This window comes from Oncorhynchus clarkii, chromosome 30 (genome assembly GCF_045791955.1).
Source record: "Oncorhynchus clarkii lewisi isolate Uvic-CL-2024 chromosome 30, UVic_Ocla_1.0, whole genome shotgun sequence".
Taxonomy (NCBI): domain Eukaryota; kingdom Metazoa; phylum Chordata; class Actinopteri; order Salmoniformes; family Salmonidae; genus Oncorhynchus; species Oncorhynchus clarkii.
In genome coordinates this window covers 13,033,072-13,051,887 of record NC_092176.1, presented here as the reverse complement: position 1 = coordinate 13,051,887, position 18,816 = coordinate 13,033,072, and the positions used below count along the sequence as shown (strand labels likewise).

At 41.7% G+C, this 18,816-nt stretch overlaps 1 protein-coding gene across 4 annotated transcripts in view; it reads right to left on the bottom strand.

Moving 5' to 3' along the window:
- The window catches only part of LOC139389872 (homeobox protein cut-like 2), a 123,873-nt gene extending 106,097 nt beyond the window's left edge, over nt 1-17,776 (bottom strand). For all 4 annotated transcript variants that reach the window (XM_071136870.1, XM_071136871.1, XM_071136872.1 and 1 more), the window contains exon 1: nt 17,687-17,776. In XM_071136870.1, the coding sequence (XP_070992971.1) occupies nt 17,687-17,749 (63 nt within the window). In that variant the 5' untranslated portion in view covers nt 17,750-17,776. The remainder of the gene's footprint in view (nt 1-17,686) is intronic.
- Between the last annotated feature and the right edge of the window lie 1,040 nt (nt 17,777-18,816).

Genomic DNA, 18,816 nt, shown 5'->3' with positions numbered 1-18,816 from the left:
ACAGCCCTGGCGCTGTACTTATCAGGCACATTACACTTTGACACATACACCTCTTTGGTGTTTATACTAAACTACAGTTGGAAGCTTAAAGTCATAAAATGCTTATGTGAAAGATGGAAACAAAGCTTTAAAAATGTCTTGCACTGTCAGGAGCAGGAGTTTTAGGGTTTGTGATTAATTCTATTTGGATAAACATGAAAGGGAGGGGAGAAATGGCTCCAGCTCTAGGAGGTAGGGTGTCAACTGATATAACCCAGCGCTGACATCCAGCAGAGCGGGCTCGCTCATTGATGTGGCAGCGTCTCATTTTCACCAGTTTGGGAGCAGACAGTTTTGCAGTGCCTTGCGGTTCTGAGTTATCTTCTGACTTTGTCTAATTCAATCAACACAACTCAGATCTGACTGTGAAATGGCACTCAGATCCCTTCAAGCTCAGCAAGTCAGAAAACACAGAATAAGTGGAACAGTCAAACTGACAAAATGAGCAAAGCACATAAGAAATAACTGCTACTTTATCTCGAGCTGAGACCTCGTCCACTGTGGGTGATGAGGAGGAGGGCATGCAAGCTGGCCATCGGCTTTCTGTTGAAGTTACAGGATGGCATTCAGAGGGGACACAGGAGTCAAGTGCTGTGATGACGCTGCAGATGCTGCCTTGCTGTAATGTAGTGTACAATAGGAGGTCAGCTTGTCACAGGAGACTGAATTCCCCCAGTTAATCACCTCCTCATAATGCTGATGTATCATTTCTGATACAACACTACCAAAATAGATAACATACAATTATCTCCAACATATACACTGGATACTGGCTCTACCAGACAAAACATTTTAGCAAACAGACATAACATTCGGATTTAAAGGCCATTAGGGATTAAATTGTTTGCCGATTTCGAGTGGGCGAAATGGTGGGAGAGAAAGGAACACAGGAAGGGAACACCCACCCTCAGCCAGCCCCCAAAATAAGCCCTGCCAGATCACCACAATCCCCTTCCATTCACCTCCTAATTCAAAGCGCCATCACATTATTAGATTTAATAAGCTCAAATAGCAGTTTGGGCCCCATCGTCATTATAAAGCCTTTACTTTCCTGCTGACTGCCAAATCTGTTTTGCACTAGCTACAGACTGCCAAACCCAACAATGGCAGATTAGTGAAGCCCTTCTCCCTTTGCAACAGAGGTTAATAAAAAGTGACGGGGCTAAGTCAGGTCCAATTATGTATGCTGAGAGATATTATAGTAGTTTGTTACATCAGATGGTTATTGGATTAAACAGCACGCACAACAATTACACTTAAATTTTAATTTTCGGCACGCATAGGAAATATGCTCTGAGTCTGAGAGAGCATGTGTCAGAACCAAGGCAGTATTACAATAACCCCTATTGTTCTATCTCCCACTTCTACTAGATATCAGGGCTGGGAATTGCCAGGGACCTCACAATATGATTTTATCACGATACTTAGGTGCCAATACGGTATGTATTGCGATTTTCACGATTCTATATGTATTGTGATTCAATACTGCGATTTTGTTGAGATTCAATGTTCCAAACATATTACTCATCATATGTCTGCTGCAAAGGGACAAGAGAGAGCCATGAGAAAATGATTTGTAGATCAGTCATGGAAATAAAAGTGCTGAAAACAAATTGGCTCACTATTTAAAAAGAAGATGGAAAAACACTAGAGTTTTGGTGCAGGTACAGCAAACTAGCACAAAAAAGAATATTGCGACAGTCAAAAAGACACAATATATCGTCAAAAATAATATCCCGATATGTAACTGTATCGATCCCCCCCGATAGTCAAAAAGACACGATATATCGTCAAAAATAATATCCCGATATGTAACTGTATCGATCCCCCCCGATAGTCAAAAAGACACGATATATCGTCAAAAATAATATCCCGATATGTAACTGTATCGATCCCCCCCATAGTCAAAAAGACACAATATATCGTCAAAAATAATATCCCGATATGTAACTGTATCGATCCCCCCCGACAGTCAAAAAGACACAATATATCGTCAAAAATAATATCCCGATATGTAACTGTATCGATCCCCCCCGATAGTCAAAAAGACACAATATATCGTCAAAAATAATATCCCGATATGTAACTGTATCGATCCCCCCCGATAGTCAAAAAGACACGATATATCGTCAAAAATATTATCCCGATATGTAACTGTATCGATCCCCCCCGATAGTCAAAAAGACACGATATATCGTCAAAAATAATATCCCGATATGTAACTGTATCGATCCCCCCCGATAGTCAAAAAGACACGATATATCGTCAAAAATAATATCCCGATATGTAACTGTATCGATCCCCCCCGATAGTCAAAAAGACACAATATATCGTCAAAAATAATATCCCGATATGTAACTGTATCGATCCCCCCCCGATAGTCAAAAAGACACGATATATCGTCAAAAATAATATCCCGATATGTAACTGTATTGATTCCCCTCCCCCCGTCACTACTACTGTGGACAGATCTATGGAATGATAGTGAGAGAGTCACGACACTAGTGAATCGTTTTCACACATTACTTAATCAATGTTTTCAAACTAAATTTGTGGACAGATCTAAATTAGATTACAATTACAATTTAACTAGGCAAGCCAGTTAAGAACAATTTCTTATTTTCAATGACGGCCTATGAACAGTGGGTTAACTGCCTTGTTCAGGGGAAGGATGACAGAATTTTACCTTGTCAGCTCAGGGATTTGATCTTGCAACCGTTCAGTTGCAAGTCCAATGCTCTAACCACTAGGCTACCTGCCACCCCAAACTGGAAGTTTACTAACCCTTGCTAGCATTTATTGAATTGACCAGGCTACTTTAAGCCTTAGTCATTGGTTTTATGTCTTCCTGAATACAGAGTTAGTCAATTTCTCTATACATTTCCATGTAGTAAATCTAGTCTAATTTACAGTATCTACCTTTCCCATCCATGAAACGACCAGAACAATGAGACAAAGTCAATCATCCAAAGACCTTATTTTATAGTGCAGATGAGAGGCCTGCAGTCTGCAGAAAGGAAAGCCCACCAGAGGAGATAGTAGCCTCAACACACGACTTTAACAATGGCAGGTAGTAGGGCATTCTGTCCAGTGATCATCCACCCATCCCTGCACCCCACACTCAGACAGCCCAGTTAGCCAATGCATTGTTAGCACTGCTGGGGTCACTGCAGCCCACCATTAACCCATCCTCTGCTTTATGAGATGAGAAATCAGCTGTCCATATCTGCCAGAAATATGGACTTCCTCATCTGCAGTCAAATGCTCTTCCCATCTTCTCAGAAATGGCTCATACATGTTCCAGCTCCGTTATACCTGCTGCAGCCAGGCAGCCAGAAGCAGGCCAGGGGAGAAGGGGTTCAATCAGTGTGTCTCCTGGGGTATTCCCCACTGTCCCGTTCCCTTCCATAAATCTCAGTGCTTTACGATTAAGTACATGAAATGAGTCATAGATCTGGACGGTAAATAAGATCTTGTCAGTGGAGCTGAGGCCAAGCCAGGCTCCTCCTCCTCCAGAGAGACCCTCAGTATCCCAGCCCTCAGACTACTGCTATTGAACTGAAGCTAAAATGTTCCAATAAATAAGGCTGATATTTTCCTGTGGACGTTTATGGTGCCACTCTGAAGCACGATTTGTAAACATATATAGAAAAACAGAACAGCAGTGTAAATTCAGACAAATTTACTCTTTTGCTGTAAATTCAGGCACTGGCTCCTCTCTTATCGATATTATGAAAAAACATCACCATTGGCAAGAAATCCACAAACCACCTGACCCTCTACTGTCTAACGCATTCACATGCTGTTGCTATGACAATGTACTGTGTTTGTATCTTTTGTAGAAATTCTTCTCACTGGTAAAAAGCTAGGTAATCAATGAATCAATCCAGCCATCTAAAGCAGGCATATCCATACTGTACATGTATGAATCAAAGATTTATTTCATGTACCGAAGGCATTTATTAGACTCTTAATGCATGCATGAAAGTAACTATGCAAATATCCCTTTTGAGTAGATTCACTTTTATATTTAAACTTATGGCAATGTTTAGGAATTTGAAAAAACAGTGTGTCTGAAGAATGCTCTTGTGGACCTGACAGACCGGTCTCAGGGCCGGCCCTGAGGGTTGATGAGCTCAAAATGTACTTAGAAGTACTGATGGACACTTGCTTCCCAGCCTCAGCTAATCATTGTGGCCGGTTCGTTTACACTGGTCCAAAATGACTCCCTGAATGAAAGCCTTTGCATATTAAGCAGACAAACAGACAATGGAGACACACTGCTGGTGCACAAGAGAGGAACCAAATATCAGCAGTGACATGGTGGGAAGAGACACAGTGTGCTCTAGAGTGTGTACAAATGGAAATTGACAATCTAATTGATAGTCAGCAGCATGTTAGATAGATGCTATTCAAATACTGTGCATACTGAGAATGTATCTTGAACATAGTGCCTTCAGAAAGTATTCATACCGACTTATTCCACATTTTGTTGTGCTACAGGCTGATTTCAAAATGGATGAAATCAAAAACAAATCTCACCCATCTACACACAATACCCCATAATGACAAAGTGAAAACCTGTTTTTTGACATTTTTGAAAATGTATTGAAAATTAAATACAGAAATATCTTATTTGCATAAGTATTCATACCCCTGAGTCAATACATGTTAGAATCCCCTTCGGCAGTGATTACAGCTGTGAGTCTCTAAGAGCTTTACACACCTGGATTGTACAATATTTGCACATCATTGTTAAAAATAAATATTCAAGTTCTGTCAAGTTGGTTGTTGATCATTGCTAGGCAGCCATTTTCAAGTGTTTCCATAGATTTTCAAGCTGGTTTAAGTCAAAACTGTAAATAGGCCAATCAGGAACATTCAATGTTGTCTTGGTAAGCAACTCCAGTGTTTGGCCTTTTAGGTTATTGTCCTGCTGAAAGGTGAATTTGTCTCCCAGTGTCTGTTGGATAGCAGACATAACTAGGTTTTCCTCTAGGATTTTGCCTGTGCTTAGCTATATTCCGTCATTGCCGATGACAAGCATACCCATAACATGATGCAGCCACCACCATGCTTGAAAATATGAAGAGTGGTACTCAGTGATGTGTTGTGTTGGATTTGCCCCAAACATTTGCCTCAAGACAAAAAGTTGATTTATTTGCCACATTGTTTGTAGTTTTATTTTATTGCCTTATTGAAAACAGGATGCCGGTGTTTGAATATTTTGTATTCTGTACAGGCTTCCATCTTTTCACTCTGTCATTTAGGTTAGTATTGTGGAGTAACTCAGTTTTCTTCTATAACCTCCTATCTTTTTATTTTTACCTACAGTTGAAGTCGGAAATTTTACGAGTCATTAAAACTAGTTTTTCAACCACTCCACACATTTCTTGTTAACAAACTGTAGTTTTGACAAGTCGGTTAGGAGATCTACTTTGTGCATGACAAAAGTAATTTTTCAGGTGGAATGGGCTAAAATTCACCCAACTTATTGTGGGAAGCTTGTGGAAGGCTACCCGAAATGTTTGACCCAAGTTAAGCAATTTAAAGGCAATGATACAAAATACTAATTGAGTGTATGTAAACTTCTGACCCACTGGGAATGTGATGAAAGAAATAAAAGCTGAAATAAATAATTCTCTCTACTATTATTCTGACATTTCACATTCTTAAAATAAAGTGGTGATCCTAACTGACCTAAGAAAGGAATTAAATGTCAGGAATTGTGAAAAACTGAGTTAAAATGTATTTGGCTAAGGTGTATGTAAACTTCAGACTTCAACTGTATCTACCAATAGGTGTCCTTTTTTTGCGAGGCATTGGAAAACCTCTCTGGTCTTTGTGGTTGAATCTGTGTTCACTGCTCGACTGAGGGATCTTACAGATAATTGTATGTGTGGGGTACAGAGATGAGGTCGACATTCAAAAAACAGAATGAGTCCATGCAACTTATTATGTGACTTGTTAAGCTAATTTTGACTCTTGAACTTATTTAGTCTTGCCATAACAAATGGGTTGAATACTTATTGACTGAAGACATTTCAGCTTTTCCTTTTTTATTAACTTGTAAAGAATTCTAAAAACATAATTCCACTTTGACATGATGGGGTATAGTGTGTAGGCCAGTGACACATCTACATTCAGGCTGTAACACAACAACATTCGGAAAAAGTCAAGAGGTGTGAATACTTTCTGAAGGCACCTTTCCTGAGAGTCCATTTTTAGTCATGTCCGATTCAAAAGAAATAAGTCTGTTTCAGTTTCACAACGGCCATTTCTCAGCTTAAACACTAAGTCCACATATCTCTCTATGTCAAACAATGATGTCTCAAGAGTGGTACAAAAGTAATAAGTTCGAAGGTTTTAAAAGAAAACCAGGCATGCAATCAACGTGGAATTCAAAAGCCCGGCTTCCACAGTTGTAGAATCAGAGAGTGAATAGAGGAAAACAACCGTTTCATAAAAACCCCAAAACAACTTCCCAAGTCAGTAAGAAAGGAACCTTTTAAAGGGATACCAACTATTGTTCATCTTTGCACAATGCCTTATTTAAATACAATATGTGTACTTTAATAATGAATTATGCTGAAGCATCTTTAAACTGAGACACAGGCGATATTTGAGAGCAATTGAGAAGAGTGATAATAAAAGAGCAAACGAAATGAAAAACGACTCGTATTTCTCTGTAGATATTGAGTCATCACTAGATTCTGACAGCAGTTGTGGAGTGGGCATTGAACATCGGGTTTATAGGCCTCGTTATTTAACATGTTAAGAGTCTCCCCATGGCTCTATGAAAATTTGATGGCAGTATTACAGCTAGTTCGCTGGCTCCTCAGTCCTACTCAACGTTTATGCGCATGCAAATAGGTGAGAGAAGCCAAGGCAGATATGATAAAGACCTCTCTATTGGACACACACATATAATAATGATTGTCCACTACTGTGCTTTCCTACAGAAATAGACACCCAACTACACCTTCAATATGGAAAACTGGAGAGAGGTAGATTTGCTGCAGTGGTGCACGGCCTGACTTAGCCATTTTCTGTCTCTGGATCTGCATACAGTAAAATAAAAAAAAACATTCCTGTAAATAAAGATGGCTGTCCGGCAACTGTCTTCCCAGCAACAATGGTATTGACCGTAGTCAGATGCTAAGCTGATTAAAAATTGATCCATTTCGAAAAAATCTAATCAACTGAACAGGATTCTTTCATAGGGTGGAGTTGGCGTAGTGGTGGTGGTGGTGGGGTGGGGGGGGGTGGGGGGGTCAGCAGCTGACATAGAGGCAGACCTGTCATTAGCCCCTGCACCTCCACACAGCCCTCTGCACCCTGCTCCCCAGCAGCACACGTCCCTAAGCGCCCTGGGACCAGACACGGCCCAGACGCCCTGAATTATTCAGAAGTCTAGTAGAGGCTACGGCCACCACGTCTATTTATGCGTGGCAGAGGAGGGTAGTGGCTCTAATGGCCAGTCCAGAGGAGCCCTGGGTCCCAGCGGAGTCACCCGTGGAGGGAGGAGGGGAGGAGGGGCCATAGCACAGGGCTGCAGGGGATGTGAGAGCGAATTCATCAGTGGCTGAGGTCACAGCGGGTTAATGATGCTGCACGTCTAGACGGACGCCGGGTTCACACCCTGCCCAAAAGGCTATGGGCAGTGAGGCCAAGGTCCACTAATACTTTTATCTCTAAAGGAAAACCGGTGCCAGAACATTAACTCTTTGGGGGCATTTATAATAAGCTGGTGTTATTGACTGTTGCCATGGATCCACACATGGTTACACTGGGTGCATCCTCCCTTTCATATTTCAGCCAACACATAAACCGAACGAAACAATGACCGGCTGATGATGATTTCTATTGGTATTTGCAATATGTTTTAATGGTGCCGTCTACCGCCACACGCTATCTAAACAAAAATCACTCAGCTGTAGAGAGAGTTCACTTCATATCAAACATAACTGAATAAATCTAATTAGAGGATTACTCTTCAAATGATGTTCACTAGGAGGAATTCAAAAGCTCGCCTGGGCAACCCCCTTGATTACTGACTCCATACACTTACCCCCTTATCATCACACAGACAATTAAAACAGCTAGAGTGGCACCCCCACCACGGCAGAGAGTCATTCAGTAATCAGGGCGAGAGGGTGAGGCACAAGGGTGGGGTACACTTTTGGCAACCGTCCCATCACCATGAGTTCTATCTATCACCTTGGTGACCATGTTCCAGTGCATCCCGCCCTCTCCCTCTCTAAGGAATGAGCAACTACAGGAGAAACAGCCAGTGGAGACTACCCCCCCCCCCCCCCCCCCCCCCCGTGTATTCCTGAGATTAGCCGATCAACAACAGCAAAGCATATATCAAGTCAAAGTAGCAACGGCAGAGAGGGGAGTGAGTTCATATTCCCAAACGGACTGCTCCCAGATGAAAGGTATAGTGTACTCAAGCATCAAGCCATTGTCAATTGAAAGGACAAATAGACAATAAAGTCCAGGCTGGTGTTGAGCGGCATATTTCTAATATCATCCAAAAGAGATTCAAGGTTGAGTTCTTTGAGAGAGAGAGAGAGAGAGAGAGAGAGAGAGAGAGAGAGAGAGAGAGTGATGAAGCGGAATGACTTCAGCCTTCAATAGATATAGGCCTATTTACGCCCAGTCTCTGCCACTGCATGCGCTCTCTACTTACCCTGCATCTGATGCCAAGAACATTTACTGTTGAGGTCAACATCCCTGCCATGATTGAACCCAACCAAGGGCATCCCAGGCTATACAGGACACACATCTCTCCCATTTACACAAATGCAATTTCCACATCTCTTTCCCTCAAAGTGACTCTGCACATAACTCAAGAGATCCACGTGGGCTCTCCTGATGGCGATGTCACAACAAAGAGAAAGGTGGGGGAGATGCACGATCAACATTCAAAACACTGGGAAAACAGTAATAGACAAAATACAACAACCAATGTCAAATGTGTCCTAAACACACATTTTATACACAAGCATTGCAAACAAGTTGTAAATATGTGGTGTAAATCACAGTTGTCTTGTGTGTAGTATGGCTATGGATAATGAGCATGTGCTATATATATATATATATATATATATATATATATACTGTATATAACATTCATCCACCACAAAATTCCTCAGTCACTCTAAAAATGGGCTTCATATTTTGCACACACATGCAATTTGAGAGCAACATGAACTCATCCTCTGTGCAAAGACGGTCATGCTGCCTAAAGCTACAACTCTTAATGTGAGGAGAGAGAGCACCTAGGGTAAGGGATGCGCCTTAAATGCTGCCCTGTTCAGCAATAGGTCCACTGGTGTCATAATAAAGGCCATGGCCCTTAGGTTTAAACCTCCCTATTCCTGCTCTTCTCTTCAGGGTTTTCTTCCTCCAGCCCCATCCTGCAGAAGCCTGGAGCAACGTTTAGCTAAACCTGCTGGCCTACGTAGGCAGAGAGAGTCCCCTGAGGGCTGAACAATCAGACAATTTCAAGATCATGAAGCATTAAACCAATCCCGGCAGGGTACACTAATTAAACAGCCGAGCCCGGTACAGCCAACCAATCCCCACAGAGCAATTAAATCCATCCCCTCTAAAACACTGTAGAACCTGTCTGGGGAAAACCGCAGAGGAGAGAGAGAGAGAGAGAGAGAGAGAGAGAGAGAGAGAGAGAGAGAGGGGTGAGTGAGTGAGTGAGTGAGAGCGAGAGAGAGAGAGAGAGAGAGAGAGAGAGAGAGAGAGGGGTGAGTGAGTGAGAGCGAGAGCGCGAGAACGAGGGAGAGAGAGCGAGAGAGGTAGTGAGAGAGGGAGCGAGAGAGGGAGCAAAAGCGAGAGGGAGGGAGGGAGGGAGAGAAAGAGGGAGGGAGGGAGCGAGCGAGAGAGGGAGAGAGGGAGGGAGCGAGAGAAAGAGGGAGCGAGGGAGCGAGCGAGAGAGGGAGGGAGCGAGAGAAAGAGGGAGGGAGGGAGCGAGAGAAAGAGGGAGGGAGAGAGGGAGGGAGTGAGGGAGTGAGGGAGGGAGGGAGGGAGGGAGGGAGGGAGGGAGGGAGGGAGGGAGGGAGGGAGGGAGGGAGCAAGAGAGGGAGGGAGCAAGAGAGGGAGGGAGCAAGAGAGAAAGAGAGAGAGAGAGAGAGGGAGTGAGAAAGCGAGAGAGGGAGCGAGAGAGGGAGCGAGGGAGAGAGGGAGCGAGCAAGAGAGAGAGGGAGCAAGAGAGAGAGGGAGCAAGAGAGAGATAATATATAAAAATGAATCTGGAAAAAGGGGAAAAACTATAGGGGAATGCAGTAAGAGACTAACATGGGAAATTGAAAAGGAGCGATTCAATTCGGCTCTTTGTTCTTCTTCTCCTTTATTTTATTTTTAATTACGATTCAAAATGCCTGAACAGTCCCTTTGTTTTAACTGGGGGGGGAGTCTGTGACCACATTATAATGCAAAAACAGTGACCCTGTTGCCATGAAAGATTGCATATTTAATTCCGATTAGAGAGTTCAGGAGCCACCTTGAAACTAGCAGAAAGAGAGACTGCCTTAGGGCCTACTTTACACACGCGCAGAGCTGCTAACACAGTCGCAACACACAATCAATACCCCCAACGTCCTCCGCCACCAAAATAAATTAGAAAGTGACAACAGAAGAACGACATCAGTTGCGATTCCAAAAGAAGTGGTTGCATGGAAACGAAGGCGTGTGGAATGGGGAGCGGGGAGCATGGCTATGTGGGGGCAGAACTGATCTCTGGGACATTGCTCTCTTTTATCCCTCAGGACATAGTGACTTCATCAGTCAGATCATTAAGGAAACACACTATAAATAAATCCTTATGAAACACATTCACTTTTTTTAATGTACATTTGCGGTCTGTTGTTCAACTACTTAGGCCAAAAACAATCAATTAGAAAAAGGTAAAGGAGCCAAATGTGAGGGGGCAATCAGTCTAAGTTGAGTCTCCATTTACCCACTAAAGCGCATACATCTTGAAACCCATCAATGATCATAGACAGAGCAAGACATCAATCAAGGACCCAATGAATGAATGAATGAATGAAAGACCCTATTGTTTAGTCTACATTTGTATGGCGAGTAGCAGAAAGATATCTCCTCCCGTGTTAACTGTTACTTAGATGGAAGTTCAGCGACAAGACAAATGCATTTTCCTCGTGACTTTATAAAAAGCAGAAATCACCAAAGAAGAGATACGACAAGAGCAGTAGTGGCGTCAGGGAAACAGTAGCCTGGATGGAGAGATAGACTTGGTCTCTCTTTTTCTCGAGTGAGGCGGTGTATTAATCATAGAGCAGCGCTTCACGTCTACACTTCCTGTTCCTCTCCATTAAAAATGATAAACTGTTCCTCTTAAAGCCACTCGCTCGCTTCACGGTCCCAGTCTGCACCTTTCGTAGTAAAAAAGCAGAACTCTTCTCAGATTTATTCCATCCTGCTCCCATTGTTGGAGATGAATAAGATAGTAATTAACTGGAGCGGGGGTAGCAGCTGCACAAAGACAGGACTGGCTAACATAACAAGCCTGATCCATCTGTTTTTGCTGTAACCCACCTTTTGTATTATTTCTATAAAATGGAGGACATCTGCTTAGCGATAACAAACGCAGTTTGGATTCTCAAAAGAACCATTGAAAGAGAGGGACCATCTTTTCTCAGGTCTTCCCTCTGCTGTTGAAATGAGGACAAATGGGCCCTAGAAAGATGTACAACACAGAGCCCACCGTATCCCTCCTCTCCAGTAAACACTTTGAGCAAAGACACATAATAAGAGCCCCGGGATCCCCATAGAGACCCTTGAGAAGAGCAGGGAAGCATTGATCTCATGAGCTTAGGGGCCCAGGAGCACCCTTCACACTACGCTCACCTCTGCTGCACAACAGAACAGGCCCGCCAGCATCACCAGCACACATCATACACCATACAAAGCCCAGCTCTCACACAAAAACCAGGGTTCCTTCTTTTTTTTATCCCTGAAGGACAAAATGGACAATAGAGGGAATGAATTAAAGCCACTGAAGCCCTGCCAAATACAGCAGGGGAAGGGTGGAATAGGGACGAGAGAGAGAACGAGAGAGAGAACGAGAGAGAGAGAGAACGGAGGAGAATTGAGGGGATTCAATATAAGCTCAGTAAAATGAAAAAGAAAGGCTTGGTGTTCAATACGTCTGCAATGCCGTCACAGTCAAAACAAATAAAGAGGGGCCACTGTAGAGACACCGCTCAATATGGACTCGCTGGGCAGGGGACTGGCTGTCAGCAGGGAGAGAGGACACAGATTTATACCCATACCGATGAGCCATTACCTCTCCCCTGAATCCTCCGTCTCCCCTCGCCTGCTTGCCTGACGCAGTGCTAAGGAAGAAGAGCATGCCTCCTGCAGAGTAATGTGTCCCTGAAGTTTTGTTAAACCTGGTTATTTACTCCTGCAATGAAATTGCTTCAGTCTAGGAGCAGCGGAATAAAATAAACAGGAACATGAAATAGATCATGCCTTTTGCGAGAAAGCACTGTCAACTACCAAATGGGGATTACTGCTGAAAGATTGGGGTGCAGGCTTTGGATAGGATAGGGCTTTTAGGTAGGTCTGAATGCTAAAGCAGAGGGTGAGACACCGGAAGAGAATCCCAAGGGTCACGAACAGATGATCAGAAACTAATCTATGATTCTTAATATTAATAATATCCAAATGTAGATCCTTGTTAGAAATGGTCTCACACCGTTGAAAAAAGAAAGCCTACCTCTGAGTGTAGTGAAAGCATGAACTTATCATCATTACAAAGACATCCTCACGCACACCCATAACAAACCGAGTGTACTTATTCTGCAAACAGGGAGATGAATGAGGCAAAATGGCTGTGGATGGCGGCTATGGAAATCTGCTTGAAGGAAGGTCAACGTGATTAAGCTGACGTTAATGACAGGTCTACTCTTTCTGTGTGAATGCTCACCGTAGCTGTCTCTAAACCCATTTGTCATTCCACTCCAAATGCTGAAGCATCTGCTTTGAAGTCTATACCACTAACGCTACACAGAGAGGTTAAACAGCTTAAAGCTGAAGTCAGTTTCACTTCTCTCTCTCATGTTGCCTGCATTTTATGTACCCGGGTTATGGCTCCTGGATTTCACAACTCAATTTACCCCAGCTAGTCCTGTAAAAGCTGTCTATATTCTTATTTGCTTTGTATTCGTTGTCAAAGAATAAGAGAGGGGCTTATGGTAAACGAGACCATGACAGACGTTAACCTTCTGATATCTCCCAATGAGGAGGAGGTGTGAAAGCATGTTGGAAGAATGTTTTAGCAGGGTACGGGATGCAACGCAGACCTGTGGTGGTGATGCTGCAGCTTGTGTCCCACTGCTTTTTAGAATGATGCTTGATCCACTGAGGCCTTTAGAGAGAGGCCAGTCAAAGAGGAGATTGCAGTGACAGCTCTAAAAGGATGGACATATCTTCCCCTTACTCTAGTAACATTTTGTTTAGCATTTGAGGTCGCCTTCAAAGCTTAGCATCCATCTCTGACTCTGCATGTGTTTGTATGTGGGAGTGAGTCAATAAAAAAACTGCACATCTGCATTACCTTGCGTGCACGAGTATGGCTGTCCTTACGTGATTAATATGTACCCGATGGAGGAGGTCAGTGGGGCTCCCGAGTGGCGCAGCGGTTAAAGCACTGCTTCTCAGTGCTAGAGGCATCACATACAGACCTTGGTTCGATTCCAGGCTGTATCACAACCGGCCGTGATTGGGAGTACACAAATCCTAAACCTCCTTTCAACCCTATAGTGCCCTAGACCTGGCATTTCCGGAAAATGATTAGATTATGGTAGCGCCTAATGTTACAAAAACAAAAGTATTAAAGCATGAATGAAAGGGAAACAGAGAGCTGTTTTCACAGCCAATTTCAGATTGCAGGGTTTAGGGGGGCGGGAGTTGCTAGCAAACGGCGTACAGAGAAAGCAGCCAGGCTCACAGGATGCAAAGCAATTTCACTGTTTGGCAATAGTGTTGTCTCTGTCTGTGGATTAGAGCTGACACGAGAGTGCCTGAGTCATGCTAAATGCAGAACAATCACAGCCTTTTGTTCCTGATCTCGACTCAATCCCTCAGAGAATGATGGAGAGAAGAGAATGGAGATGCATGGCGCTGGAAAAGGGCATCAAAAGAGCATATTGCTAATAAACCATATAAAATGAACACAGAATTACATCACTTTAAGACAACAGAGGGATCCTCAAATGAATTGTATATAAACTGGGACCACAGTAATGATATTAAACTAAAGTTAGTGAGTACATTTGGATACGCTTACTTGAGACTTTGAAAAACCACATTGCATTACACTTAAAAATGTACCTGATTGATAGTTGATTACTTTAAAGAAATAATCTTCTAAATACATGATATTTCCTCAATTCTATTTTGGAGAGCTAATGTGTGACTTTATATACGAATACAATACACAATGTTATTACAATGTAATACCTTCTCATAAACTGTGTCCTCTTGTAGTCAGACCTCACCTTGGGTCTGAGAATGCTCCCTACTGGCTGAATGATCTCCTGGGCTTTCTCCCTATTGGCTGAGAATTGGCTTGGGCCTGGCAGGAGCTGGCAGGACAGCTTCTGACCCGTCCTTTTCCATGGTCGCCAACAGAAATGCCATCTGGCTGGTGTGAATGATTACCGCGGCAATAGCCATGTGACCTGCGGCCAGCGAGAACCAAGGTCACTCCACTTCCATGCTCTCACTTTCCCTGCCCTGTTTTTACAAAGCTGTGGAGGAATCATTCATCTCAGACTATTCTACCACAGAAATCTAGTTCATAGACATGGTATATTTCACAATCCTGTTTGTTGATATTGATAATAGCACTGAAAGGGTGATGGATTAAAGTCTGTCTGTGATCAGAGGGGCATGTCACACTTTGATCTGGAATAGATGATTCATAGCAATGTTCTTTAAAATAGACACCAGGATGGTGAATTGAAATGAAGCGACAATGGAAGGTACTCTGATAATGTAACATGCCATGTGACATGTTTTTATCCTATGGCATCGGTATACCAAAGAGCAAGAATAAACTAAAAGATCTCCCCTGCGCTTCAATTATGTCTCACTTAGTTTATAAGCATATTATTGCCATTTGCTGGTGGTGATCTCCAGATATAGATTGCCACTAGTATCCTTTATAAAAATGAATTGAATTTCAAATTGTCAATATGCAAATACGACCTTGACAATTATGGAAAACCATGTCATCAAACTAGCAATGCACAAAATATAAGATGATTTTGACCCTGGACAGACATATAAATTGCAGCCCAAATGTTATGGTGAATCATTTCTGTCAGTGACAGTTGATTAATAGAATAATTCATACATTACTTTAGGTATAGAGCTACATTATACACTGAGTGTAGAAGGACACCACCTCTTTCCATGACATAGACTGACCAGATGAATCCAGGTGAAAAATATGATCCCTTATTGATGTCACTTGTTAAATGTGACTGCAACTCAATATTAGGAAGGTGTTCTTAATGTTTTGTATACTCAGCATATATACTGAGTATACAAAACATTAAGAACACCTTCCTAATATTGAGTTGCAGTATATATATATATATATATATATATATATATATATATATATATATATATGGGTGTGTGTGTGTTTTATAGCTATTTCTATAGATTCTAAAGTGTTTTCACTACAGAAACTCCAACATGACTGACATCAACATTGGGATGTTCAAGATGTTTCTATTGAATAATATTATTCAGAAACGACATGTTAGACATGTTCTTCTTTTCAACCTTGCATTATAAACATTACGTTTTCAAGTTAAGGTAATGTGCACAAGTACAGTGAAATTCCTTTCTTGACAGCTCTAAACCCAACAATGCACTAATCAATATCAACGTAGTAGTAAAAAATAACATAAATTAGAATTACTATGTTACACAGAAGATCAGTGGCCTTCCTCAACGTTGTCATAGATATCTGGATCTTTTTGGTTGGAAATACTTTATTTTGAGCTAATCTTAGCACAAAAGCTTTCAGACCTCGTTCAGGAAGGAAAAATTGAATTTTCTCATTTAATTAGTCTGCTGAAACCTGAAAAGCGGTCCTTACATTGGATATTTGATTCTAACATTGGCCACTAATACAGGGTTGCAGCAAACGAATGATGTAAAAGCATGCTATTTTGTAGGCTAACAGGCAAGATGTGAATGAACCCCTACGTAACACAACACAGCTCAACTCGCCCTTTGGATCCCCGACTACATGAGTAGTCTAGCGATTGGGGGGCAGAATAACAATCAGCTCTGATTTCTTCTCCGTAGGCTTTTCCGCAGGACCTGACTTGCCATGCTCCTGTCATTTCTCATGTTACAGAACATCAATCATACGGCAGACAGTGCCCTTGCGCTGGCCGAGCCTGATTTACAAACATTAGCGGGGAATACAATTACACAGTCCTTGCCCGAATAGCCTAGTGCTCACAATGCGGCTTGAGATAAGGGAACCGGGCTGAAAACAGAAAACCTTATTTCGTACTGAGACGCACAGATAGGCGAATTACATCATCAACACTGTGGCTTTTTAGTGATGTCAAGTGTTACCGAAATGTTATTGAAACTGGTTCATTATAAATGCTATAACATATGCTACATTGGAAGTCAGCAATATATTGTGAAACTATTTGTCAATTTACTAGACAAGTTTGTAAAACCGACTGGATCATTGACAACTTTGTGATAACCAAGTCAAAATATGGGCTGTCTATTTAGTAAAAACATCATTCAGATGTCTGACTATTGATCATTGAACACGCTTTGCATTTAGCGTGCATCTATAGTCTACACACTATAATCATTTTACACGCATGTTACAACGCGCACCACCGGAATGACCAATTGCCTAAATAGGATACATGATAACATCATAGGTAGACTAAGCCTATCTTCTAGTTTTCTGATTGGGTTATAGTCTAAAAGAGAAATAACAAACAGACAATCAATTAGCCTGGTTATATGGCTTGAATAAACGATCAAGATTATTTAGCAGATGAACAGAAAAAAACTTTCATCAATCTAATTGTGCAAACAAAGTTGATTTATATAAAAAACGAAAGACAACATTTTTTTTATCATACATAGAAAATAAAGTAGAACCAAATGTCGCTAAAGAGATGCAGTAGAATGCACGACCATCATGTACTCATAGAATAAAACATTAAGCTGGTAAAAAGTTACGTCCTCGGAGCTAAATTCATGAGGGCATAAAAAGTTTCCGTTCTCTATCTACACCATGATGAGCACTATAAAGAAAGAATCGTATACAAAAATATAAGGGTTAAATCGGTTATGTTGATCCCAGCGGTGAACGCAGAGCGAAGGCTATACAGTGCGCCTGTGCTACTCTATGGTCGGTGCTCCATCGCTGATCAATGATTGAACTGAACAAAGGCAGAAGAGGATCAATTTCTAATAACTATCAATGCAACGCCGCCGATTTCTTTCTCCATTCGTCCACAGTTTACACATTTCACATAATTTTAAAGTACATAATGTTATATGAACAGATATAACCAGAAGGGTAAAGGATAACACTAACCTGAAGCCGCCGTAGATTAAATTTCTTCCAATATTGAAACATCGATCCCACATCGGCGGCCATCTTGGGGATATTGAAGAGATTTTTTTCAGCGGCTGCAATAAATATGTGGGCTGGATTCCCCTCGCTAACAACGTTTACGATAAGGCTACTCGTTCTACTTGAACAAAAATAATAATGAACACATGAACTAACACAAATATGTTTGTTAAAAAGCAGTGATATCCCGGTGGACCCCGAGTGCTCTTTTCTACATAAAAAAAGAATATCCATGCATTTGTGCAGTCCCGGATATTAACTGGACAATTGCACTTGATTTTGGTTTGGCAAAGTTATTAATACTGACGTAAGGGGTTGACCACAACCGTCTGGAAAAGGGGAAGAGAACAACAATGTGACCTATGCATATTGTGTTTATGGAAATCCGTCTACAATAGTATGAATAAAACAGTTGCGTCCATATCTTGAGTCCTAAATACTAGTAGGCTACACAGCATAGTCTACCTCTATGTATGTTTACACCTCTCCTTCCATTAGCTTATGCTACAAATAACAGTGAATGGGTAGACTAGGCTAAGCACAAAAAAAAATCTAAACCCATGAAGTGCATTTGTATTTCTGCTCATCAGAAGCAAGCGGCGCAGATCGTAACCATTGCGAATGCATCGACCTACGCTGGTGAACTAATACAAAATTGTTTACTCTGTGACCATGTTAAATTATGACCATGTCAAAATGTGAAATAATACTGCAAAACTGCTTATATAGTTTTCCTAATTTGAAATAATAACTTCATAATAACTTTAACTAACCTTCCACTGTCTTAACTTTGATAAATGATTCCTACATATAGGCCTATTGCTGCCACCGATTATATATATTTCACATTTCCATACAAATATGTTTTTTATTATTAATATTAATTCATATGTGAAAATGAATGGATCAATCTAACAACTGGCTCTATATTTGATCTCTGAACAGTTGCTGGTGTATGGTGGGTTAACTGGGTCTCAGAAGAAGTGGGTAGGCCTATAATGCAGGCATAGACAAAATACAAGTAGGCCTATCTATCTGGGATACATACTGGTAAAAACAAAGGCATAGAGTGCATTGTAAAGTATTCAGAC